The sequence below is a fragment of the Chiloscyllium plagiosum genome, chromosome 43, assembly GCF_004010195.1.
Source record: "Chiloscyllium plagiosum isolate BGI_BamShark_2017 chromosome 43, ASM401019v2, whole genome shotgun sequence".
In the NCBI taxonomy this organism is placed as follows: Eukaryota; Metazoa; Chordata; class Chondrichthyes; order Orectolobiformes; family Hemiscylliidae; genus Chiloscyllium; species Chiloscyllium plagiosum.
Window position 1 is genome coordinate 2,992,796 of NC_057752.1, and position 26,792 is coordinate 3,019,587.

The window sequence follows — 26,792 nt, forward strand, 5'->3', positions numbered from 1 at the left end:
TTAAAGAAGGAGTTGTACCTTGAAGGTAACCTGTTAGACCTCATGCAAGACCAGTAATTCATCACAGCAAAAAGGCTGACACTGCTTCATGTCTGCACAACATAATGCCCACACTTTTTAAAAAAAGCTAAGTTTGTTTTAATTAATGAATGCTCACATTTATCAGAACCTCATCATTTTTCAAATGATCTGCTCCTCCAACTTCCTCTTTTGGTGGCACTGGCACTTACTAGGGTACAGTGGGGTACAGTGCACTGGCATTTGGCACCATGCTCAAGTGGACCATTCTTCCCAGATGCGTTCACTGACAATCTGACTAGGATGAAGGGGGCATCAAACAAATCCAATCAAGTTATCGCTTAATATAAACACAGGTATACCTTGCGGTGGGAATTGGAGCATAGCAATCAAGGAGAGAGGGTGTGACTAATTTTCCCTCTGAGAGGTTCACAAAACCATCTCTCAAATGAGAGCTGACAAGATTGGAAATCAAACCCGGGGTTTTCCTCCTTACTGTGACTCAGTGCCACCATGGGTACTGTCATCTGGGAAGAATTTTAACCTTCTAAGTGGAGTATTCAGCTTAAAGTTGGTAAACATCATACATAACTCAAACTCATAGGCATAATAATTAAACATCACAATACCTGCTTCATTTAACAGCGAGCTGGATAACAAATACATTTCAGCAATTTTTTTTGCTTGAATTATTGTGTCTTGCTAGTTTACTTACAGAGCAGAACACACGTTACTTAGGGAAGCTAACCAACATCTTGATTTTACCTGCAAAGAATTCTGGGTAACGGGTCATCATAGACTTAACATCTGAACAAACCTTATTTGCTATGATAGCATTCTGGCTCACACAGTCTCCATTCAAACAGGAACAAGAAGTTAAATTGCTGTTAAGTTTACCTATAATTCTTATTTTTAAAAATGTACATGAACGTATAAATTGGCTAAAGTTAAGTAACTGAGAAATAACAATCAGCACAGAGACAGACAATTGAACAGCAAGAGGAGCACAGAGTACTGCAATGGAACAGGTTTGACATGGAACAGGTTTGACCCTTTTAATTCCGCTTTAAAAGGGTCATTGCCTCAATAAAAATTTGCTTGAGCAATCATTGTTGATGTGGTGATCGAAACGTGACAACAAATATTATACCAACTTGGGTCACAACATTGTTGTGACAGAAATAATGCGCTGCATAAAGATTTGCTCAAGACAAGGAGTCTTGAGTACAGTCTACTTGACCTCGGTCATCGGGAATTCAACCACTTCCAGCAGCCATACTGCAGCATTGCCAAGAGGTCACAGCCCACTGATGTTAAAATGTTGTCAAAACGCTACTCTGGAACTGAAGTACATTCGACTCGTGCAAATCCAGGATTTTCAAATCAAGGTTCTCTCTTTCCTCCACAGTTGTTTTGTGAAGAAAAGGGGAATTTTTGCTGTCTCCATCGGAAAGATGCTACCAATCACATTACTTTTTGAAATATTAGCAACCTCTTGTGACGATGCTAGCTGTAGCACAGAGGTCTGCCAGGAGCACCCGGAAGTAAAACAAGAGGCTTCCAGGTTTGCTAGGAGAACACCAAGGCGAACTCCACGTGCCTCTTTCCCACATTAGTGCTATCATTCCATTCCAGTTTTCCATCAGACAATGGCCCCAAAATCACGAATGTTTGGCTGACATGGTGCCATTCCTTAGTCTGCATGCTCACACCTCTGAACGAGCTGCTGTTTTCACTTTACCATGTTCTCAGACTTGCAATGGGACCATTCTAACTACTATACACAGAGCTACGTGTGATCAGCAGATTTATTTTTCTGTTTGACTGTCAATTGGCTTAAAGTGGATTATAACTATGGCATTGTAGCCAGTGACACTCACAGAGGGCAGTCCCTTTCGGGCAATTTAAAAGCATTAATTTTGCTGGACAGAGTGCAGTTTGCTCTTTTCCCCTTCTCATCACTTTCTTTTGACAACTGATTATGATGCATAGAACATGGCATCTGGGGCTAATTTGCCAACTGCTTGGCATGCTCAACTGGAGCAATGCAAGACTGCATCACTGATATCTCACGAGCTTGCACGTAAGCTCTGAGTTTGAAGTGCTCATGTACATGCCTGACCATGCATTCAGTCCCACTGGGAGAGGTACAGAATAAACTTAACAAAAGGATCAGTGACTAAAGCACAGGCAGCTGAACTTCCATTCTGACCTGTACACTTTCAACAAATTGCCACTGCCTGAGTGTGCTCCCCCAATCCATTTGGGAGGCTGCCCTCAAGTCTTCAGCAACAGCCCTGTGTAAATGGGAAGGGACCAATAGTCTCCCAAGCCCATAATCCTTCCATAACCCTTTCTGGTTTAAGAGGCAGAACCCGTATCGTGGATTAGCTACCTAGCTACTCAAAAGGAAAAATTCCCTCTCTCTATCACTTACATTAGTGGTGCAGTGGTGATGTCACGAGACTAGTAACACAGAATCGCCCCCCAACAAGCTAATGTTGTAGGGTCACAGGCTCAAATCCCATGATGGTAGAAGTTTGAATTCAATAAAAATCTGGGATAATAAAGCTTGTTTAACAGTGACCAGGTAATCCCTGCTGATTGTTGTGAAGACCCATCTGGTTCACCAACATCCTTTCAGGAAGGATATCTGCCGTCCTTACCTTGTCTAGTCTACATGTAACTCCAGATCCACAACAATGCAGTTGACTGCCCATCGGATAATTAGGGACAGGCAATATATGATGCTCTCGCTGATAACACCCACATCCCACGAATAAAAGTAAAAAATTCCATCAACCCGATCATTTTCATTCCCCATTTCATACTTTGCTCATCCTCTCTTCCCTCTTTCATTTCTTCTTTCCTTGCCTCTCCATCTCATCCCTTCTTGCTTTGTGCTTTTGTTCCTTGTCTCTCTTGCCCTTTCCTTCGCATGGTTACTGGGCAATGGCACGTTCTTGTGTTCCATGTCTTTGGTTGGTCTGTTCACTCCAGCTAACACTACAGACTGTGACCAGTCACTGAGAAATCTACAGAGTTTCCCTTTACTTAATACTCAGTACTTACTCCGAACAACCTTCTTAAAGTCATAGAGTCATACAGCACGGAAACAGACCTTTCAGTTCAACCAGTCCATGCTGAACACAATCCCAAACTAACCTAGTCCCACCTGCCTGCTCCTGGCCCATATCCCTCCAAACCTTTCCTCTTCAAGTCCTTATCCAAATGTCTTAAATGCTGTAACTGTGCCCACAACCACCACTTCCTCAGGAAGTTTATTCCACACATAAACCACACTGTGGAAAAAAATTGCCCTTCATGTATTTATTTAAATCTCTCTTCTCTCACCTTTAAATGTGCCCCTTTGTCTTGAAATTCCCCCATCCTAGGGAAAATGCAATGACCAATAACTCTATCTATACCCTTCATTATTTTATAAACTTCTATAAGGTCATTTCTCAACCTCCTCCGGCTCCAGTGAAAAAAAGTCCCAGCCTTTCTTCATAACTCAAACATTCCATACCCGACAACATCCTGGTAAATCTCTTCCAAACCCTCTCCAGCTTAATAATATTCTTCCTATAGCTGGGTCCAGATAGGCTGGCAACAGGTTGGCAGTAGGCTACTTACCACCAAGAGACACTCTGGTGTCTACGGGGACTTTGTTGATGATTAATCAGCTGCACCCACACAGTTTGACAGACCAGGGCACAAATAATTAGGACAGTGGAGGTTTTGACATTATGGGGTTAGTTGAATCGGAGACTGATGAACCTCAGCCCATAGTCCCACAGAGGCCTCACTTACATCATGGCTGCACCCATCACACTTTTCAAGTTGCTCACTAGCTGGCTAAGAGACAATGACCAAGTTCAAAGGTTTCAGCCCCCTGTAGAAGACAGACAACAAGAACTGCCTATGCTGTGCATGTTGAACAGTACAGCTCTCCATAAATCCTGTGAGCAGATTACCATTACTTGCCTGGGCAGCACGAGACTTCCCTTCTGGGATGTCAGGCATAGCTCAGCATTCATCAAAACTTTCTCTCTTATTTCCCCTTTTCTGTCACAATTTCTCTCAAAGCATGCCTCGGAGACCTTCCCTTACATGCCATAAGCTTACCCTACCTACATAAATCATCACTTTTCAGCAATGTATCAAAGGACCAGAGCTCCCTTCACTCCTTCTCAGTCTGATATCACAAGCCTAGGTTGTAGATTCTAGGTTGAAGCCAGAACTCAGGGACTGATACAAACAAGAGTCAACAATTGGGGCAGACAGGGAGAAAGTGAGGTCTGCAGACGCTGGAGATCAAAGCTGAAACTTTATTGCTGGAACAGCACAGCAGGTCAGGCAGCATCTAGGGAACAGAAGATTCGACGTTTCGGGCACAGGCCCTTCTTCAGGAATTGGGGCAGACACCCTTGAGTTTCCAATGAGTACTTTGGAAATCCCCAAGTGAGCCATAGCTCTGCAAAGGCACTATAGTGAATGCAACCCACTAGTTTCACAGGCAAGTCTACCAACAGTCAAAATAATTCCGTCAGAAATATGTAGGATACTCTAAAACAGCTCCTTACAAATGACATCCAATCCACCATTGACGAAGATGTCAAATAGAATGGATATCACTGACACACTGCTCCTGAGGTTGGACGTCATTTCAGTGAGTTTATCATTTATCCTTAAGCCAATCTTGGAGATGGAGATCAAATCCAAGCCACTTACTCCCAGTTTCCACCTTCTTCCTTACAAGCCCAGGAGGACAAAGATGTTCTGAAGAATGAGAAATACAATGCTTCTCCTGATCTGTTATGAAGCTACCATCTGCCATACACATTCCTCCTGAGAGCAGGTCATTGAGACATTCAATATACATACGTCAATAACCCAAAGGACCACCTTAAAAGCTGGGACTTGGAACAACGAACTACCCATGCCTTAAATAGATTCCGAATTCCTGACAGTGTCATGGCACTAATCTCGAAGACGATCACCATTCTGTCAGTACCTTTCCCATCAGTGCAGTGCAGTGCAGTGTCCACCTCGTCATTCAATTGTCTATCTGTGCAGCACTATAATCTCCATGAGGACGAACTCCAGGTCTCTCCAGACTCTGAGGATGCCCTTACGGATGTATTGAAAGGGGGATTGAGAAAGGAAAAGAGAATTACAAAACTCAACCCACATCACAAATACAAAGTTGCAACCAAAGCAAGTCAGAAGTCACGTTAATGGGCTAGCTTTCAGCATGTTTTGCCTGTGTACTTGCAGTTGCAATGTGCAGTTGAAGTGGACATTGCATTAAACCTTTGTACTTATTGCTACAATGCCATGTCTAATTATCACTGGAGAGTCTGCAAAGGCTGGCAAACTGTGTCCTGGATATTGCAGCTTGTTGCTGCTGTGCATTGCAGACAGCTTCTGCTGCTTTGTCACCTACTCCATTGCCGTATTGTACACTGCATTGCAATTCACAGCGACTGTTACACTGCTGCTGCAATCTCATCCCTTGCTGCTGTTGCATTCCATCATACTGTGTGGTATCCTGCTGTTGCATTGTGCATTTTCATAGCTGCATTGCACCTTGCAATGGTCCTTATAATACTTACTGCTGCCTTAAAATTTGATTGCATTCTACTTTTCCGTTGTATTGTACTGCAGTTCCTTAGCGCAGCATCCAATTGTGAATGGAATATTATGTTTTGTGAAGATATTGCATTCTGTTGCTGCAGCCATATACTTCAATTACTTCTACATTTGTGCTGCATATTGCTGCAAACGCATTGAACATTGTTGTGGTGGCAATGCAGTTTCTGCTGCATTGGACCCAGTTATAGCTGATGTGTTCAACTTCACTGTTGTTGAGCATCAGCCTGTTGGTGTTACATTACTGCTGCATACTACCTTGCCGCTCTATTGTGGCTATTTGCTATTCCATTGCACATTGCTTCAGCTGTTTGGTAATATTTTAACTCATTGCTGCTGTGTTGCATCCTGCTGCTTTTGCCTCCCTGCTATATTTACTCAACGATACTATACTGTGCTGGTATCGCTGCCTGTGGCTGTTGCATTATGCTCAATTCTACTGCCTTGCAGCTTGCTGCCTTTATTCAATATTTCGCTCTTGAAATGTCCTTTATTGCTGCTGCTTAGCACTTTCTGCTTCTGCATTGCACCTTATTGCTGTTATTTTAATATCCTTGCATTGCTGTCTGCTTTCTTTGCTACATCTTGCTCTTACTGCATTGCATGTTTTCACTGTTGCATTGTTCTTTGCTGCTGCTGTTTTGTACCTTATTACTGCTGTTGCATTGTAACCTGCTGCTCTTGCATTATACAGCAATGCTTTAGAATTGCACTTTGTTGATGCACTGTATTTTTTGCTGCAACAATGTGCCTTGTTATCACAGCTCTATAGTTGTTACTGTATTTCACTGTTAGTACAACTGCACTGTAACCTGTTCGGCTGTATTATTTCTCAATACTGTAGTGTATTGTATTGATGCATTGCACCTTGCTGCTGCAGTGTTGCACTTGTTGAGATTGCCTGCTTAGACAGCATTCTAGCTTGCTCTCATGTTGTGACTTTGACAGTTCCATTTGCTCGAGTTGCATTTGCTTCTACTGAATGCACCTTACTGCTTTTTTAAAAATCAAGCAATGTTGCTTTAATGTACTTTGCAGCTGCTTTCTTGTATAATCACTGCTGCATCACACCCAAATAGCTGCATTTTACCTTGTCGCATTTCAATGCAATTCTTTGCTTGTGCATTGGCCCTTCCTGCTGCATTGCATGCTGCTATTGTATTGCACATTATTACTCATGCATTATGCCTTGCTGTTGCATTTACTCTCCCAACTGCAGTATTTTGATTGAAATAAATGCAACAAGCAATGTCACTCACTTTTCAAGAGTCACGTCTAACTTCCGTTTCAAAGCGCTCCTGTGTGGCAGCAGTCTTGTTATCAGAAAACCGCAAAGCAGCGCATGTGCCAAGTACCTGCAGTGGTTGCTTTTGGCCAGTGAGTAACTTGGTGGCCCCATCAAGAAAAAACGACGACAACTGGTCCACCTGGGCATCGAGAAGAGGTGGCGCGTGCAAGAATGGTGTACCCTTGCTGTACTGACATATGCGCGTTGGTATCCAATGACAAGGACTTCAAGTGGCAGGACTGCAAGCAACCCCGGGATTAGGTAATTACTTACCGGCAGTAAGAGGGCACTAATAATTGCCCAAGACATGGCGTGAGCTGGTATTGGTGCCCACTTGTGGTGCAGTATTTTGAGCCAACAGTGTCTCCCCCCTGCAGTTGGCACCACCAACACCATTGATTGAGTAATGCACTCTGCAGCTAATTCAATGTGAGGCTGACTAGGAAGGCACTGCTCTTTTGAAAGGAAACATACATGCTCCACTGTGTACAAGGATCTACTGTGGAGCTCTACTTGTGACTACTCAACCAGCAGAGGGTAGGTTGTCAGAACAATATTTCGTTGGGAACAATGTAGCTGTCCAATAGAAGCACTGCAAGCTGTCTGTGCGGAGCTTGCCACTTACTTTAATGTGCTGTACGTATGTAACAATTGCAAATCTGATTCCTTTGTATTTTGATTTTCTCTCAGTGGCTAGCACTGGGCTGATGGCCACATGCAGACTGCGGGCAGACTCCCCTTGCGCCAGCTCACTGCACTCTGTCCGTGCAAGAGGTGCAACTAGTGGTCACTCCTGTCACCTTTCCTACCATCCGCAGCGCATGTCCTGCCATTGTGCGGCCAATGGCGTCTGGCTGTGCTCCATTCAGGTCCATGTCCCGAGGCGAACGTTGGCATGAACTGCACCAATGCACTTTTCATTCACTCCCCATCCCCCCAGCTTGTTTGCCAGCGGGAAGCGGGTTGGCAAGACCTGCAGGCACGGAACACAGAGGGTGGTGAAACGGCAATAACCAACATCGAGCGCCAAAAAAACATGGACGACCACCACAACAATTACCTGTGCTTGATGGCTACCACTGGCTGCTGCAGTGCTGTGCACTCTGAGCTTCTGATGGAGCACAGTAGGATATCTGCAAGGTATCTTCACCAGTCTCCTCAAAGCTAGTGCCATTGGTTCATGCTTGGGCAGTCAATGCCCCTGCCACAGGAACACTGCTCCCAGCAGCAAGCTTGGCAGCTCCACAGAGAAACATGCTTGACATGTGCCAGGTAACATGCCCAAGTTGGCACACATCAATTCTGCAAATTAACAGGCCAAGTGACGCTGGCTGCTCTCCTTCACTTGTATTTACCTCCCCTTTACCCACCTTCAACCCCATTTGTCACCTGTAAAGGGCACTGCTTAGCGCATGGGTACCCCGACATCTGCCCAAACGGACGAGGAGGCACTGTTTGCTTGGGCACCGCACTCCAGCACAGTTGCTCCGATGGCTACCTTGTGAATGCTTCACATCCAGCCTGACCTTACAACGAGGAACAAGAAGAACAAGTCAGTACAGCTTTCGAGACAACATCTGACAACGCGGAACACTGAGCAAGTAGGCTTTAACAGCCTGCTTACAGAATATGGCCGCGAGTAGCAGGTGATTGGAGAGAGTCAGAGAGGAACAACAACAGAGAGAGTGTCCACTGTAGCCTTTGTGTCATCCACTTTTTTTTTAAAAAGAACTGAAAGTTTTGAGAGTTCCTTAACAGAAAACATGAAGCCAAATTCACAAACAGGCCTCTGGGCTCCTGTTCTATCATGGTGTGCACATTTGCATTGCGAGAATGGCACTGCGTGATTTATCCCTTTGGAGAACTGGCGCAGACATGGACGGCCGAATGACCTCTTTCTGTCTAGTAACAGAGCTATCACTCTGTGACTCCGACAGAGAGTTGGTGGCTTGGTGAATGCCAAGATATCAGGAGATGGGAGTTGCAAATGTCATGGCACGTGGGGGCAGTGGATGTACTGCCTAGGCGTCTTGTCATAAGTCAGTCACCCAGGGAAGCATGGTAAGGCTTTATCCTCCTCTATTTGAAAACCTGCTACCACTCAGCTGACCATGTAAGGCCTTGTGTTGCTCCAAAGGCCAGTGGAAAATGGACTCTCAGCTGGATGTAGGTCAGTCCATTTTATTTGCAATAGACTGGAAAGAGGCAAGACCACCCTGGTATATGCCAATCCTGAGTGACAGGACCATCACCATGAAAATGGAGATGTAATCTTGGGCTTCCTCAATTGTCTCCAGGAGTTAAAAGATTAACATCTTTGATTACAAGCAATGTCTGGGAGAAATATCATCTGGAGGTTAAAAGAAGATTTTTTTTGGTGTTCTTTTGAGAGGATGGAAATGTTGTGTGACCACTGATGGTGGATGGAGGCATAACATTTGGCAACACAAGGGTCATCTGATGAAACATCCAGGGTTATCTCCAACCACAAGTTGCCAACCCAAAGGAGGTCAGAGATTTCAAAACTTATTTCTTAGCCATGGGTAACCAGATGATTTTGTACCATTTGGCAATGGAGCTCAAAGCTGCACGTAGTCAAACTTTTGAATTTGACCAAAGTGTTTCCCATTTTAGCTGGCCCCAAGCATAACTTGGCAAGACATCCACTTTTGACACATCCTTCCAAGTCCATATCAACTTACACAAAGTGCTGGCTGAGTGAACTCATCCTGTTCTGACCTGAGAATAAGGATTTGCCCCTTCGTCACCACCCCACTGATCAGGCACACTGTTCAAGATCTGAAGCATTAATTATTGGCTGAAAGTATGAACCAGATTCACCAGGCTTTGAGATAAAAAAAAACAGAAGCCACTGGCATTGAACAACTGCTCAATCAGCAGCTGGGGGAAAAGAAAATGGGCTTGTGTTTAGATTAGAACTTTGCATTCCAGAGTCCCACTACTGCCTTCTTCAAACATGAACCTGTCTTTTGATAGAAACTGCAAAGTGTTTACTGTCACTTTTTACATCTACTTACTGCTGGATAGGTTTGTGATGGCAATACGAGTGACACATGCAATTTAAGCTGAAGTGACATTCCCAGCTTTGCACCAAAGGCAAACCTGAGTGTCCTCAGAACAAGGTTATTAACTGAGAGTCCACAAAAAGCAAGAAAAAGACCCTTCATCTTAGGGCAGCCATTTTCACAACAGCCTATCTACCTTATTTTGAGGGCAGCTTGCTTTGTTCACAAGAAACGTTGTCTGGTTGAGTGAGTAAAAGCCCCTTACAAACAACCCAATGTCAACCATTTTACTCACCCCAGAAAGACTTAATAAAACACAAGAGGTGCTTACCTAGGGCTGGATCTGCACACTCTCTGTACTGTTCCGGTGTACAATATGGAGCATCACCTAAATACAGAAGAGAAAGTTAGCAGTCAGGAAACTTGTACGCATGCACAAATGTCTCCTAATGAGCCTATTTACATCCATGAAATTCTAATGATTGCAATTATGTTTCATGCTGAAAATGCCCTTGAAGGAACCTTTTGAGGAAAAATTGCTTTTGAGTTGCAAGACTAAACGAAATAAGCACACACAGCCTCCAATACATAAGTAGAGTTGTGTTAGGAGCAAGAGAAGCTGATTAGAATTCCTCAGGCCTGCTCCCGCTAACGTTCTCCCTAATGTTCCCACGATGCAACATTTACTGTGTCCATCCCCCACAAAACCTGTGCAGAAAAGACATGCGATCGTTCCGGGCCTCTGCTCATGCACACATCTGACCCTCTCTAACGGTTACGACTGGACTCTCAAAGAGGGAAAAATAGTGCAAATTCAAAGGTAAAAGAGACGCAATGTTTTTTTTTAAATGAAGAGGTTAGAAATGACCTTGACCAAAATTATTTAGGAAACACTTAATGTGCTTCTCCTCTGCTTCTAATTTCAATGTAAGAACAGTCAGATGCTTCAACCTATCCCGTCACTCAATTCAATCAGGCAGAGGATGACTACAATTTCTAGACAAACAGAATTCAAAAGCAGGCTTTGCTCACCTACAGTTGGAGCACAGTTCTAGTTTCTACATTTTGAAAAGGATATGGAGAACGTATGATAAATGGTTTCCAGAGCTAGAACAAAATGGTACATCAAACAGGAAAGACCAGGTTAGAACTCTTTTCTCTACAAAAGAGAAGCCTTAGGAATGGCCGACTGAGGTGTTAAAATCATGGAAGAATTGCTGGACAGTCCAAAACTGATGTAAGATAATCACAAATAAATCCAGCACAGAAATCAAGAAACTTTGTGTTGAGAAGGGTTAGAATGTGGAAGGTCAGAGTGGTTGAGAATAGCATAGATGTTATGCCTTCTGATTATCTTCTGGTCCTCCTCTGTCAAAAATGTAAAGCTTAAGAGGTCTCTGTCTTTAACCCACTTGCCATGGTGTTGGCTAGAAGACAGCCCCAATCAGTGTCTTGTTAGACGTTGTCCGATTCTCCAGCACAGCTGTAAATGTTGTCCACTGGAACACTTCCACATCCAAATGATTCCAGGCTAACTAGTTCCTGACTTTTTGCAGACAATACACCAATATATACCAATAAGTACATTCAGACGAAAGTTGATAAACAAGTTAGCGAGAAAGAAACCGGTTTGAGATGAAACTAGGGAGGATGCTCAGGTAAGTATCCGCTTGGATCGGTTGGGCTGATTGGCATATTTCTATGCTATATATTTTATGCAATTTATTTATAAAAGACGGGTCTCAATTAAAGTAGTAGATAGAGGAATATTCTAGAAATAAAATGCTTTGCTGATGCTCACCAACAAGCCTAAGACCAGAATATAAAAAAACTCTCAAGGAGTAATGAGGATACAAAATGAGTGAGCCAAACTGAACAAAATATGTGAGATGCAAACACAACGACAAAGCACGAGAGAGACAAAGTAAAAGACCCTGGACAGGATGGAACCACAACTTGGATGTGTGTACATTTTACAGATGTGATTCAGAGATGCCGGTGTTGGACTGGGGTGTACAAAGTTAAAAATCACACAACACCAGGTTATAGTCCAACAGGTTTAATTGGAAGCGCACTAGCTTTCGGAGCGACGCTCCTTCACCAGGTGATTGTGACAATCACCTGATGAAGGAGCGTCGCTCCGAAAGCTAGTGTGCTTCCAATTAAACCTGTTGGACTATAACCTGGTCTATGCTATATATTTTATGCAATTTATTTATAACAGACGGGTCTCAATTAAAGTAGTAGATAGAGGAATATTCTAGAAATAAAATGCTTTGCTGATGCTCACCAACAAGCCTAAGACCAGAATATAAAAAAACTCTCAAGGAGTAATGAGGATACAAAATGAGTGAGCCAAACTGAACAAAATATGTGAGATGCAAACACAACGACAAAGCACGAGAGAGACAAAGTAAAAGACCCTGGACAGGATGGAACCACAACTTGGGTGTGTGTACATTTTACAGATGTGATTCGGAGATGCCGGTGTTGGACTGGAGTGTACAAAGTTAAAAATCACACAACACCAGGTTATAGTCCAACAGGTTTAATTGGAAGCACACTAGATTTCGGAGCGACGCTCACCTGATGAAGGAGCGTCGCTCCGAAAGCTAGTGCTTCCAATTAAACCTGTTGGACTATAACCTGGTGTTGTGTGATTTTTAACATTTTACAGATGGGAACAGAGGGCAGACTTACACAAGGAAGCAGACAAACAGTGAGGCTAAGAGATGGGCAAAGTGTCATGACAGGAGGAGAACGTATCTGCCAACCACACTGGAACATGTGGCCCAAAGTTGTTTCTCGTTGGTGCGAATGGGGACGAGGATCAAAATTCTGTGCAGGTATTGTCCTTGCTATATCTCTGTCTATCTTGCACCAACAGGGTATGTCTGGGTAAGAAAGGAGGGAGAGATTCCCAAAAATGTAATATTGAAATAGATTTAAGGAGCAAATGCGCAAATTTCAACATTCACACCGGGGATGGAGAGGTGTTCAATGCTCCCTGCATTTACAGGACAGGTGCCATTTTTGATCTGATTTTTGGAGGTAGCAGAAGTACGACACTGTTCCATCTTTTTATTGAACCATATTTTGGCTTTAGGTTTCCAGCTGGCACACTGTACCATGTGTATGCCTATGGGACCATTATGTGGAAGTAGTAAAGAAAGGATAGCATGCAGGCGAAGGTGTCCACTCCCTGTTGCCCTGGAAACAGGATCATTAGGCTGGGTTGCAATTATTTGGGTTTGTTTAATAATTCTTTCCTGCTTGTGATGAAGAGGGAAGGCTGTTACACAGTGCCCTCTGCTGCAGCCTGACATCTAGCCGGGGAGCCTGGCAGGGTTCTCCCCAAAGAGTAGGGCATCAGAAATGGCACCAATATGAAATTAAGGGCTCCTCCACACACCGCTCGATGCCACCAGAAACTATCAGCAAGGAACAGCAGAGGGCAAAAGTTGCTTCTCTGGCACTCAGAAGACACCTTTTATTTTAAGGCCCCTTCATGAAGCCCTTGGTACACCCTCTTCAGCCCTGCCACTTCTGCGATAGTCAGGGCCAAACGCCAAGCACAGATAAAATGAGGTTGATACAGTTACCAGAACTGTCACTTAAAAACATCGCTGATGTCTTGAGACAATGCTTGATTGACCAGGGAGTGCTCTACATCCAGAGGAGAAGGCTGGCAGGATCCAGTTCCTGAAGGGCCACATATGGCCTGCGAGCTTACGATGACAGGCTCTCATTGACAAAACCTCGTCTTAGATTTACTAGTCCCCCGTCTTGTCAGTATGCTTTCAGCTATTCATGCTGACAACAAAACAGCTTTACGAAAGTGAGGACTGCAGATGCTGAAGATCAGAGTCAAGATTAGAGTGGTGCTGGAAAAGCACAGCATGTCAGACAGCATCCGAGGAGCAGGAAAATCAATGTTTGGGGCAGGAGCCCTTAACGTTGATTTTCCTGCTCCTCGGATGCTGCCTGACCTGCTGTGCTTTTCCAGCACCACTCTAATCTTAACAAAACAGCTTTAATTGCATAGGCCTTGGCTGTATATACATTGCTGATAAATCCATTCTGATCACCAGAGAATACTTTATTAAACATCACACCAAGAACACACTCTGGACAAATGTTGCACGTTGGTAAACCACACTTCACTCCTGAAAACAAATGAGTGATTGGCTTCACTCAAACGGGTGGCAGGTAGAAGTAGGACAGTGGTGTAGCTCAACTGCAATCTCTGCTGATTTGGTTTGTGGTTCCTGTTGAGGGTAGTCAATTTACCCTGATGTGGCGTGTGTGTTCTGTAGCCTAACCTGTCATTCCTTCTGTGTGATCCCATCATGGCAGGAGTCTCTGAAGCAGCTGGGTGCTATGCATTATGGAAGCCTCTTTGGAATCCCTATGCCCCGGGCATTGCTTAGGCTCTCTGCCATGTGTTGAGTAGGGTGGCTTGAAGGTGCAATGTGTCGTCGTCCTGAGAGATTCCATCTTTATCTGTATGGATGCCAACTGTGCCCTGCCACTGGGTACTGCCTCATCACGACTATGGGTCAGAATGCCAACACAATTGTTGGCACAGGTTGGAAATATAAGGCCCAGCAAGGGTTATCTCATTGTAATCCCCACGCAGCTGGAAAGAAGTCTGATCCAGCCTGGAGCCCAAGGTCTCTGCAGCAATATTCTGAACATTCGCAAGAGATGCCAATGATTATAAGCTAGGCCTGTGCCCATGGGCACCACAACAGACAGATATGAAGATGCCACCATTTTCAGGCTGGTCGCCAGTTTTGCGAATCCATCTGTTATTAATAACACGCAGAAATGCAGCAATTGACTGATAAAGGCTGGCACGGTTTCCAATGGCTGAAGCATTTTTCTGTGCCCAGAAAGCATCCTCTTTCAAAACACAAAACCGGTGGCGTTCACAACCCTGATCTCAAGGTCCTTGGTCATCTCTATGAACATCCACCATCGCACAATGATGCTGCAGGAATCAGCTAGCAATAGCCCCCTTGAGCTCAATATTGACGTTTCCCTGGAGTGAAAGAACCTGAGTTACTGAGTGTGAGGGGAAGAGCAAGTGAGAGTGGATGCTCTGAGAAATTGGGCTTGTTTTGAGATACTAACGACTGGGCACTGCTTTCTAGTGAGAAACACTAGAGCAGAGGAACACAGGCTGTATAAAGCAGTGAATGTTGACAAAACAGCTTACAACATATGAGATCATGTGGCATTGCATATTGTTCTGTGTTATGTCAGAGCATGACAATACTATGGCTTTCATAGGTGTATTTTCTCCTTGTCTTTAAGAAGAAAGGTTGGAACAGAGGTGCTAAGCAGTCTGCTTCAAAGCCCATAAACTGCTTGTGAGACCTTGGAATATTCTTCTGAGGTTGGAACAATAGAATCAGCCTGAAAGGGTGGGGTCAAGCTCCCACAGAACCAGGATGTTTAGATTGAGTTTTTCAGTAGCAGTTGCTGCTGGAGTTTGGAAGCTGTATACGTGTCTCCCTGCTACTCTGAGTTTTCATTTTATGTTTTTCCTCCTGAACTGGAGAACTGCATGTGAGTTAGTTATTTTACTGAATTTGCCTTTGCCAAGGGATGTGTTTATGGGACATTACTATATTGGAATGGTTACTGTTTAGTAGTTAAATAATCAATTCTGGTGTTAAGTTTTCCAATAGAGTTTAGTTTTCCAATTGTTTCTTGTATTTTAACTATACAGGTAAAGTATGCCTTGCTTTACTGGTCATTTGATGAATCAGATTTGTATCTGGAACGCAATGCCTGGCATTTGCCTTTAAAATAAGACAAAGTTAGGATCCAGGCTATTAAATACAGTTTGAGGGGAGTTTGGTCTGGTTCACAACATTGAGTAGGAAGAGTTCAGCGAGAAAGTACCAACCACCTGTACACAGGGATGGAGTGGGAAGCACCTCCAAACTCAGTACCCATTGATCTGCCCAGTGGTTCAGAGGGTGTCCACTTACCCAATGATCTGGAGGGTGACCTCCTCAAAATGAACCTTGAAGAGTGCTGGGTTGAGGAAGAGGGGGAAGGAGAGGGGTTGCTGGCTTCAGTTTGGGGTTGTTCTCTCCTGTGACGAAAGCAGGTGGGAGAACACCAAACAGCTAATAATGGACCCGATCGCTCGCAGTGAGGGTGAGGGGGCAGCCCATGTTGCGCCATTGTATTGCATCACTCAGCAGCCTGGCCTTTTAGGAATGGCTTTGGGTCAATCCTGAAAGGGCCTTTGAACTCACTGAGGTGAAGGCTTCTGGCGCGACCTTCTACTTTGTTCTGTTATGATACACAAAATGCTTCAAAATATTGTTAGTGCATGCAAAGAAACACTGCTTCCCTGTGTATCTTGAACAGCAAGTCATGGCAGGAGGTCCTACCTTGGCTGATTTGCGGGATTGCTGCCAGGTCCTGTATAAATGTTGGGCTCCTCTTATCTGCAGGCACAGTGCCTGGATACCAAACTGTGTCAACCACCTCTGTCGCTAGAACTACAGAAAGATTGCCATTGCAATGCCAGGAAATGTCGGTGCTTTGGTTGCAGCATGGATTCCTGCTGCCGGCATTCTCTGGTTGAAAGATCATTTTCTAAACCCAAGCAAACCTTGAGAGTCCAGAGAAATGGGTGCAGCCGTGCAGAAGGGAGCATGATATTGGCTCGTGCTCTGCGTCAAAGGATCTGCACCTATTCTACATCCTGCCAGAGAGCTGTGAGTGAGCCATTTGGCAGTGCATAAATACATGAACAATGAAAGACAAGAAAAAAAACCTTCCCCCCACTCAGCCCCTTTCCTACACCACCAGCGACTCTGTGATCTCCCAACTGAGGTGAGAAACCAGATGTAAATAAACCCTGGCTCATTCAGAACGTCATCTCCATCGCTTGCCAAATGGATCGAGTCAGAGAGATCACTCTGGCTCTGACAAGGCCACGCTTTTTATACAAGGTGAGCTCTGTCACAGTCATATAACAGCTCCAGCCCTCACTTGAAACAACGTGCAGCAAACAGCACTCTTACACAATGGTTGTTTACCTGTTAAAGTAGGGGTCGGCCAGAATTTCAAACCCATTGGGTTTCACAAAAGGGGAGAAATCGTAACCACGTCAAGGTCAATTTGAATAACGAATGTTTCCACTGGATCTGTGCAAATAGCAGACTGCTGCTGAGTCATGTGTCTGGTGTTACTAACAAGTGGAAATACCTTCAGAATCTCACACTTTAAAAACCTCTGCCAACAAACCACCCCACCCCCAATTTCTTGAGGAAAAAGCCCTAGCCTGTTCAAGCTTTCCAGATTGTCATACTCTCTCCATTCTGATATTGGGCTGGTAAATCTTTTGTTTCCTTTTTTGATCTTGGTGCTCTTGTTTGTATATTTTTAATAGCAGTGCGATACAACTGAGCAGCTTGCTAGGGTACCTCAGAGGGCGGTTAAGAGTCAACAGTGTTGTCCTGGGTCTGGAGTCGTATCGAGACCAGACTGGGTAAGGATAGCAGATTGCCTTTCTAAAAGGGAACAGTGAGCCTGGCGTGTTTATATCATAACTTGACAGCTTCATTGTCACTTTTACTGAAAACAATTTGATTTTATTTGATTGGATTTGTTGTTGCTGTCACGTAGCAAGATGCAGTGAGAAGTGTTGTTTTGCGTGCTCTACAGGCAGATTGTACCATACAAAGTAGCAGAACAGGGTGTACTGTTTATAATTCAGTAATAGGTCAGTGTGGAATTGGGATCGATAGCTCAGCTCACTGCCAAATAGGATGCCAAGGGAGGCAACAGTGTGATTCAGAGAATGGCAAGGATTGGAGTTGATAGCTCAGAAATATCATTTGCGGAGGGGTGAGAGGCCAATGGCTTTGATCTTCCCAATATTAAATGGGAGGACATTTCTGTGCATCCAGTATTGGATGGTGAACAAACAGTCTGACAAACCGGCTTCGATGAAAGGGTTGATACCATGAATGACTCCCTGTATTCCTCTGTAAATGTCCGAGTTATACCTGGCAATAAGGATGTTGCATTTGAATGTAATTGCTTTGCGATAATAGTTTTTGTGGTGATTCACTTGAGGGTGACAGATGCGAAGTCTAAACTAATACATTTCTGCCTGGATTTTAAATCCATCACAGCATGGCAGCATGTTTCATTTGGCAAGTCATAAAATCAAGCATTATTGACTAGTTTTCATATTAATATTATCATCCTTGAATGACCATAAGCCTCTTGACTTAAAAAAAAACCTGCCTCAAGAATGTTTTGTCCCATGAAAGTTGGCTGCCTTTGTTTTATTCCTGTCACATGGGTAATGAGATGAGTAGCATCGGGTTGCTTCATCTTTGCAGACGTTGAGAATCTTCATGGACATGGACTGGCATTTGGCTTGAAAACAGAAGGGACTAAATGGCCTTTATTTGTACAATTTCTGACTGTATTGTCCTTGTATGCTTATATCAGTTCTCCTTGAGCCTGTATTCTGCACAGAGTCACACAGCGTGAGAACAGACCCTTTGGCACAGCCTGTCTGTGCTGACCAGGTTTCCTAAACTGAACGAGTCCCATTTGCCTGTGCTTGGCCCATAACCCTCTATTGCTTTCCTATCCATGTACCTGTCCAAATATCTTTTAAATGGTGTAATTATATCTTTCCAATCACTTCCTCTGGCAGCTCATTCCATATCTATGTGAAAACATTGCCCTTCAGGTCCCTTTTAAATCTTTCCTCGTTCATCTTAAACCTCTAGTTGTAGACTCCCCCTACCTTTGGAAAAGACCTTGGCTATTCACCCTATCCCTGTCCCTCATGATTTTATAAACCTCTATAAGGTCACCCCCTCAGTCTCCAACGCTCCAGGAAAAAAAGTCTCAACCTATCCAGCCTCTCCTCAGAACACAAACCCTCTAGTCTCGGTTAAATGCTTGTCAATCTTCTTTGCACCCTTTCCAGTTTAATAATATCCTTCCTATAGCAGCACAACCTGTATTGTATGCAGTACTCCAAATGTGGCCTAACTAATGTTTTATACAGCTATAACATGATGTCCCAACTCCTGTACTCAATGATCTGTCTGATTTTGTGTAAGCGGGTCATAGTGCTTGAAGGTTTATGCAACTTACCTCCATTCCACATGCTCCCCCTTTTATTGCTCACCCAGTTTATATTGTGAGGCAGTTTGCACACTTATCAGCGTAAGGGTAATGGTGAATGGAACATTTTGTCCCACGAATAATAAAAAAAAAACAAGTGCCCCAGAATAGTGCTGCAAGGTTTGGCACAGAGTGAACCTGCTATGCCCTAATCCTAAAAAAAAAGAGTTTGGCTACCTTTTCAACCAAGCTCATCAAAGTATTAATCCATGTCTTGAGACTGCTCATCATTCATCACAAACTGAAACCTTTCTCAGAGAGAACACAAGGGGTCAGTCAAAGTTGGTGTTTTGCAGTTGTGGGACAATCCAGGTTCAGAAAGAGGGAGCTTTGCTTTCTCGTGATAAGCCCAGCTGCAGTGTCAATCATGTTTCTTTCGCAAACCTTATATTTGACATCGATGTTCCTCCTTTCTGAAGTGTAGCATCTCCAAAACCTAATAAAGATTTAAAGTCTTGTCTCTGGTACTCAAAACCCTGATGCCACAACTGGCAACATAACAGAACATAAAAAAGAATGAAAGACCATAACTGATCAGTAACTTGAATGTTTCCAGCAGGTTAAAGAGACAAATGTGAAAAAGAGGAGCGGGTCTAGGCCATTCGGCCCCTTTGAGCCTGCTCTGCCATTCAACTCTTGATCATCCAACACAGTCCCCTGTTCCGACTTTCTCCCCATACACTTTGATCTCTTTAGCCCTAAGAACTATATCTAACTACTTCTCGAAAAACATTTGGTGTTTTGGCCTCACCTGCTTTCTTTGGCAGAGAATTTCACAGACTCCCCACTCTCTGGGTGAAGTAATTTCCTCTTCCTCTCTGTCCTACCCCGTTTCATTAAACTGTGACACCTGGTTCCGGTCATCGGGAGCATCGTTCCTGCGTTTACCCTGTCGAGTCCTGTCAGAATTTCACAGGCTTCAATGTGATCGCCCCTCATTCTCTCAGTTGAAAAGGTAGCGGTAATTTCCAAAACTCACCGCTAGGGGGCAGTGGCCAAAATGGCTCAAGCCAGGTTGAAACAATTTATTGAGAACCATTTAAGGCACAGAAAGAGACTATTCAACTCATGCTGGTTCTCCAAGCAGTAGCCCAGCATATTCTATTCTCTGCCAATTTACCCGAGTGTAGCCCCATTTGCCCCTGGACATCACATCTATGCTGCCCATCCACCCTTGTGCAAAAGCCACATTTGTTTGAGTCACAGAAAAGCTTGGGACCTTAAGCACGAGGTCAGTGCCAGCAGGTTCAAGGTCACCCTGATCGAAACAGTGATCAGGAGAACTAATTGCTTGGCTGCAGTACTGTCTGAGTTCTGCTGCCACAGGGCCTCGTGAACAAAAGCGGACAAAAAAAGGCATCTGTTTGCTATCTCTGCTGCTGTCAATTCTCCTCTTAATAGCCATTAACAATACCACAGAATCTAATCACAGTTGCACTCAGTTTGATTTGGAAACAGATAATTGAGTCCTGTAGACCAGAAGGAATTATTTTTCAAGGCAGTGATATGAATTAACAGTCTAAGGAACAAGTGCCCAATCCCTCTTCGTTAAGGTAGTTACGACTGTGACGGATGATGAATTCTGTGTAAAATGAGATAAGTTCAAGTAAATGGTCACATTTTCTGTCTCTGACCAACACTGTGATGCTAATTCTATATTTCCCAGCAAATCCACAGGACTGACCACAAATACGTGAATGTCCATTTGTACAGATCCTTCAGGCTAAATTGAGAGTGGGGCTCAGAACAGGGCAAAATTAAGGCCTCTGCATTGTTACTAATTACTCAATTTGCTCCAATTGCGATCAAGCATGTTAATCTGTGAGCAAGGTAAACCATTCTTTGAGAGCTGAGCAAGTAAAACGGTTCTGGAATTGATTTCTGAACATGCAAGAGAATATGAGACATTGTCTTACGTGGAGGTGACGGACACAGGAATATATGAACTGGGAAAAGGTCCACTTGCAGTACGTCAGGTCAGTACCATTCTGAAATACTTGACCTCTCATAATCCTTGATCAAAGGTTTTGTAAGGCAACTCTATTGCCTTTGCAGGACAGGTCCAACTAAAAGAATCACACTGCAGCTAAACCATATTTTAACGAGTGAAGCAAGTATTTTTAACATCTTATACATTGCAGTAGAATGAAAGAAGCCAACACCATAACAAATCTCAGATTAAAATACTTAGGGTGGAATCTTATCGGGGCCTAACCAACAAGAAGTCAGGTGAGGCCTGGCTTGATGTTGGGAGCATTTCACTCCAACTTCGATGAGCAGTGAGGTGAGTCACTCACGAGGCAGCAGCGAGTTGCCAATTAAGGGGGATTACAGTTTAAATGCCTTATTAACTGCCTAACTCACCTCAGTAATATTCAGCTTCTTATTTTAACAAACTCGCCCAATGATCTAGACGTGGAGAATTCTCCACAAGGAAAGCAGAGGGAGCAGCTGGAGGATTCAGCTCACCGCCCACACTGAACAGTCTCCATCTTAGATACTGGGCATCAACATCTCAGGGCATGCTCCATGGGGAGATGAAAGTGGGTGGCATAGCTGTTACTGTTGGTACAGGTGCCCTCAGTGAGTGTGTGGGCATGCAGGGTTGGCAATGTTGGGGTGGGTGACAGTGGGTGAGGGAAGATGCTGCAGCAATAGAGAGTGGGAAAGCATGAGCCTGGGTGGGAGGTAGGTACAGGAGCAGAGAGAGACAGTGAGAGTGTGAGGTATCGGAGAGAAGATGGCAGCACTTACACTGGTGGAGTGGGGAAGGTCACTGACCTTCTTCCTACAGCGCTGCGCATTCCTCCAGACGCTGAGACTGCGCTGAGCCGGGTGGTAACCTCCAACCAGGTTGGCATGGCCTGGTGCCATGGCCTTCTCTGTTGGACCAGGGAAAGAGGACGTCCTGAGTCTGTATCACCCCATCCAGCACGGCCCCCAGGGTCGCTGTCCACAAAGCAGGGGGTGCCAATATCTCCCTGTCTGCCCAGTCCCCAGGCAGCTCTGGACTGGCAGCACTTGCCCAGGTGCACAATGGGGCTTTTAAAGATGGTGCTGGTGCAAGAGGTGCTGGTCCGTTCGGAAATAACCGGTGAGTGACGGACTGTTCTGAGAATGGCTCACTGTAAGGTTGGGTGGGAGGGTGGGAGGAATGGGAAATCAGCATGGAAGAGGTCGTGGGTGAGGGGAGAGGAGGTGGGCTTACTGTGCTGCTGTCTTGTCCCTCAGCCAGAGATACCAGGCTCACTGTGCTGCTGACCTGTCCCTCGGTCAGAGATACCAGACTCACTGTGCTGCTGCCCTGTCCCTCTGTCAGCGATACCAGTGCTCACTGTACTGCTGCCTTGTCCCTCAGTCAGAGATACCAGGCTCACTGTGCTGCTGCCTCATTCCTCAGCCAGAGATATCAGGCTCGCTGTGCTGCTGCCCTGTCCCTCAGCCAGAGATATCAGGCTCGCTGTGCTGCTGCCCTGTCCCTCAGCCAGAGATACCAGGCTCACTGTGCTGCTGCCTTGTCCCTCAGTCAGAGATACCAGGCTCACGGTGCTGCTGCCTTGTCCCTCACCCAGAGATACCAGGCTCACTGTGCTGCTGCCCTGTCCCTCAGCCAGAGATACAGGGCTCACTGTGCTGCTGCCTTGTCCCTCAGTCAGAAATACCAGGCTCACGGTGCTGCTGCCTTGTCCCTCAGTCAGCGATACCAGGCTCACTGTGCTGCTGCCCTGTCCCTCAGCCAGAGATACCAGGCTCACTGTGCTGCTGCCTTGTCCCTCAGTCAGAAATACCAGGCGCACGGTGCTGCTGCCTTGTCCCTCAGTCATCGATACCAGGCTCACTGTGCTGCTGCCCTGTCCCTCAGCCAGAGATACCAGACTCACTGTGTTGCCTTGCCATTTTGTTCAGACACATTCACAGGAAGCTTGCCCTGGTTTTCAGCCGACCTCAGTCACATCAAGGGAGATAGCCTTCGCTCAGGGGCAGCCTCTGAACCCAGTCCAGGAGCTTGGACCGGGTCAGTCAGCTACTCGGGACAGTCAGAGTCAGGACCCTCTCCTCATAAAGGGTCAAGAGCTGAATGTCAGGCAGCCCACTGCCCGTCTTCAGACTTTCTGCCTTTTCGGGGGCTGTTTTCCTCCTGGAGTGAGAGAGGGCCAGGGATTACGAGAGATGAATATGTCTGGCACAGCTGTTACTGTTGGTACAGGTACCCTCAGTGAGTGTGTGAGCTGCGCAGAGAGCATGCAGGGTTAGTGATGTCAGGGGGTGGGGGGGGGGGAGGGGTGAGAGTGATTCAGGCAAGATATTGCAGCAATAGTGAGAGTGGGAGAGCGTGAGCCTGGGTGGGAGGTGGGTACAGGAGCAGAGAGAGACAGTGAGAGTGTGAGGTATCGGAGAGAAGATGGCAGCACTTACACTGGTGGAGTGGGGAAGGTCACTGACCTTCTTCCTACAGCGCTGCGCATTCCTCCAGACGCTGAGACTGCACTGAGCCGGGTGGTAACCTCCGACCAGGTTGGCATGGCCTGGTGCCATGGCCTTCTCTGTTGGACTAGGGAAAGAGTACGTCCTGAGTCTGTATCACCCCATCCAGCACGGCCCCCAGGGTCGCTGTCCACAATACCCGTCTGCCGTGTCTGGCAAATCAGGAACTGTGCAGGGCTTGTCCAGGTGCACAACTGGCTTTTCCAAGATGGCACTGGTGCAAGGGATGCTGGTCTTTGGGCAGATATTCACTGGGTGGCCAGTTCATCCAGGAACTCCACGCAGTGAGCTGTGGCTAGAATTGGACAAATGGGACACCTTAGGGGTGGTGTCGGTAGTTAATGAGACACAGTTGGTAAGATATCATAAGAAATCTCACTATATCTTGTGGTGTGAATCCCTCATTAAAAAAAACCGACTCAATTCTCACTTAACCATAAAATGCAAGATTCAGCCCTTGTGTTTTATTCCATCGTAATCCACAATAAGACCTGCGTTCATCCTGCGCTTCTAGTTCTTTGTATAAAAATTCACAAGTCAAGGTGTTGCAGGACCTCTCTGGTCACCTCGTACCCAGGATGACTGACATTTTCTCAAGGCCCTGTCATGTCAGAGGGAGGGAACCCAGGGTTAATCATGGCTGAAGAAGAGGCAGAGATGCAAAGAGAGAGAGACAGGCCTGTTGCTGTACAATAGTGTGAACATGGAGGATGAATGTGAACCTGCAAACAATTCACGTGCCTTAACTACATCATACAATGCAAACTGTCCCAGGTGGTGTGGGTTTTTCCTCCTTGTCAGGCAATTTCATTGGCCCTTTGCTAAACACGCTCAGCGCAGTGCAGACCACTAGCGTGCAGGTGGAGACTATAGTTTTGAGAGTGCTTGAATGACACAGCACAAAACGGAGGCCATTCAGTCTATCAGGCAATGCATTCCAGATCACAGCTTGCCTGGGAAAAATCAACTTCCCTCAGGTCTTTCAGATTTGTTCCCATTGAAGGTGTTACATTCCAAGCCTATTAAAGGCAGGTTTCAAGGTACTTGGAAATAGGCTGATGTCCACACTGAGGAAGATCTCAGAGCTCCGTTAGTGAACAGAAAGGTTTCCACTCTGCCTGCCATTGGGATGGTGTTTTGTGATAGCAGGCTCACAGAAACGTGAGGCCAGTCAAATCACTGCCAGTCTGATGGCAGTGCCAGTCTTCAGGCAGCTGGCAGGAGAACCCAAAGGCATGCCGGCTACACAGCTGAAATAGGGCAGGGTACACTTGGCACAAAGGGGCACCAACTGGAGTGGCCACGCAACGTTAGGTCCACGAGAGAGTTACCCAAGAAAAAGGCATGGAGAAATCCTCCATTCCACTTTGCTCAGTTGGGGGCCAGGTTAGCAGCAGGGACAGCCTGGCCCTCTGGAGTGCTTCCACTTCTAAAGATAAGCAAGAGACAGACAGAACAAAAAAGACACACTGCTTGGATGAGAGAGCAGGGTGGGGGGAATCCCCTGTGGAGTATAACCACTGGCCCAGAGCAAATGAGCTGAGTGGCTGATTCTGTGCGGTGTATTCTATGAATCATGGTGCACAGCACATCACGTTGGATGTATTCTTGTATGAATAATGCTCAACACTCTACAGATTAAAATCATTGTTCATTTATTTACAAAGAAAACTTCCTGCCAAAGTACAATCTTTAACATTTGGGGAAAAAAGACGGAGAATGGCCAGGAAACCTGAATTCAATTGTGTTTACAAATACAGTCCTTCCCTGGGCAGAACCGGCCATGTGGAAGGGGTTACAAAGCAAGACGCTCGTGCACATCTGTTTTACCTGTGGCTACTGGCTGCCATAAAGTAGCGCCTTTGTGTTACCCTCATCCACTTCAATTGGGCTGGGTGGTGAATTGGCCTCATTGAATGATGAATACCATGCTGCTTACTAAAAGATGCAGTCGTGTTGGCGTAAACCCTGAGGTATTGCCTCAACAGGCTAAAGGCCTGCTTTATTATCCTAGAATCATCAATTGTTACGGCACAGAAAGAGGCCTTTTGGCCCAGCAAGTGTGTGGTATCTAATTCGTTCCAGTACCCTGCTTTTCCCCTACAGCCTTGCCATTTCTCCACTTCGCGACACAATTCCCCTTTTGCCTTTGAATCTGCTGCCACCACCCTTCTCAGGCAGTGCATTGCAGACCACAGCGACTTGCTGCAAAACACCTTTCCTGAGCGTCAGGTTCTTTTGTCAATTTGCTTCAAATGAAAAGGTGGCCAAATCCGAGTCGTGATATCCCCTCTTGCCTGAGAGGTCTGGTACAGTCAGCAACTCAGGCAGAGCTCATGAGAATTCAGATGGCGTTGTGCCAACTGCTCCTGCCTCCAGTGATGGCACCACAGAGGGGCATGCTGCACCCACTCCTCCTCTGTGGAATTTGCAGAGGCAGAAAATCCACCCCACCCTCCCCCCCGCGCAGCTATCCCGATAACACTGACTTTATGTCACCAAGAATGCTCGTGCCATCACCAGCCGATGTGTGTAGACTTGAGATCCTTTCTGCTTATGCTGCTGGAGGGCACCATTGAAAATGAGACAGCTGTAATATCTCAGCCATGTCACTGTAAAGGGACTCAAAAGACTTCCACCCATTTATGTTGTTGTAACCTGCCAAAACACTGTCCATTGTACAAACTGGGGAGATTCAATCCATTGGCACCATCATCAATAGTAACTAATGTGCCCCTGCCTGTGTTCAGTGTCTGATGTTTTAGTGCTGGCAAGCTAGGAATTGACAGAGAAAATGGTACTTTCTCTGTGATATCTTTATGCTAAAAAAGTTTCTCTCGAGACTGATAGAATTAATTTTGGGGCAGATAGAGGAAAGAATTCTGAGACAGCACAATATTTAGAAAAAAACACATGGAACAAATTGATGCTAATTAGTTGACTGTATGCTGAAAATTAGGTAGAGAGGGATTTTAGTTTAGTCTTGCTCTCGCTTTCACTATATCTCTCCATTCCATATTGACTGCCTCCCTCTCTCCTCCCTCCCTCCCTCTCTCTCCCTCTGCACCCCCCCTCACCCACCCTCCCCCTCCCTCCCGCCCACTCTCTCCCTCCCTCCTGCCCGCCCTCTCCCTCAC

The 26,792-nt window shown here is 45.4% G+C and overlaps 1 protein-coding gene across 2 annotated transcripts in view; it reads right to left on the reverse strand.

Annotated features, from left to right (window-relative positions):
- The window catches only part of asic1b (acid-sensing (proton-gated) ion channel 1b), a 715,429-nt gene that overhangs the window by 41,360 nt on the left and 647,277 nt on the right, over positions 1–26,792 (reverse strand). For both annotated transcript variants that reach the window (XM_043681801.1, XM_043681800.1), the window contains exon 5: positions 10,319–10,375. In XM_043681801.1, the coding sequence (XP_043537736.1) occupies positions 10,319–10,375 (57 nt within the window). The remainder of the gene's footprint in view (positions 1–10,318; positions 10,376–26,792) is intronic.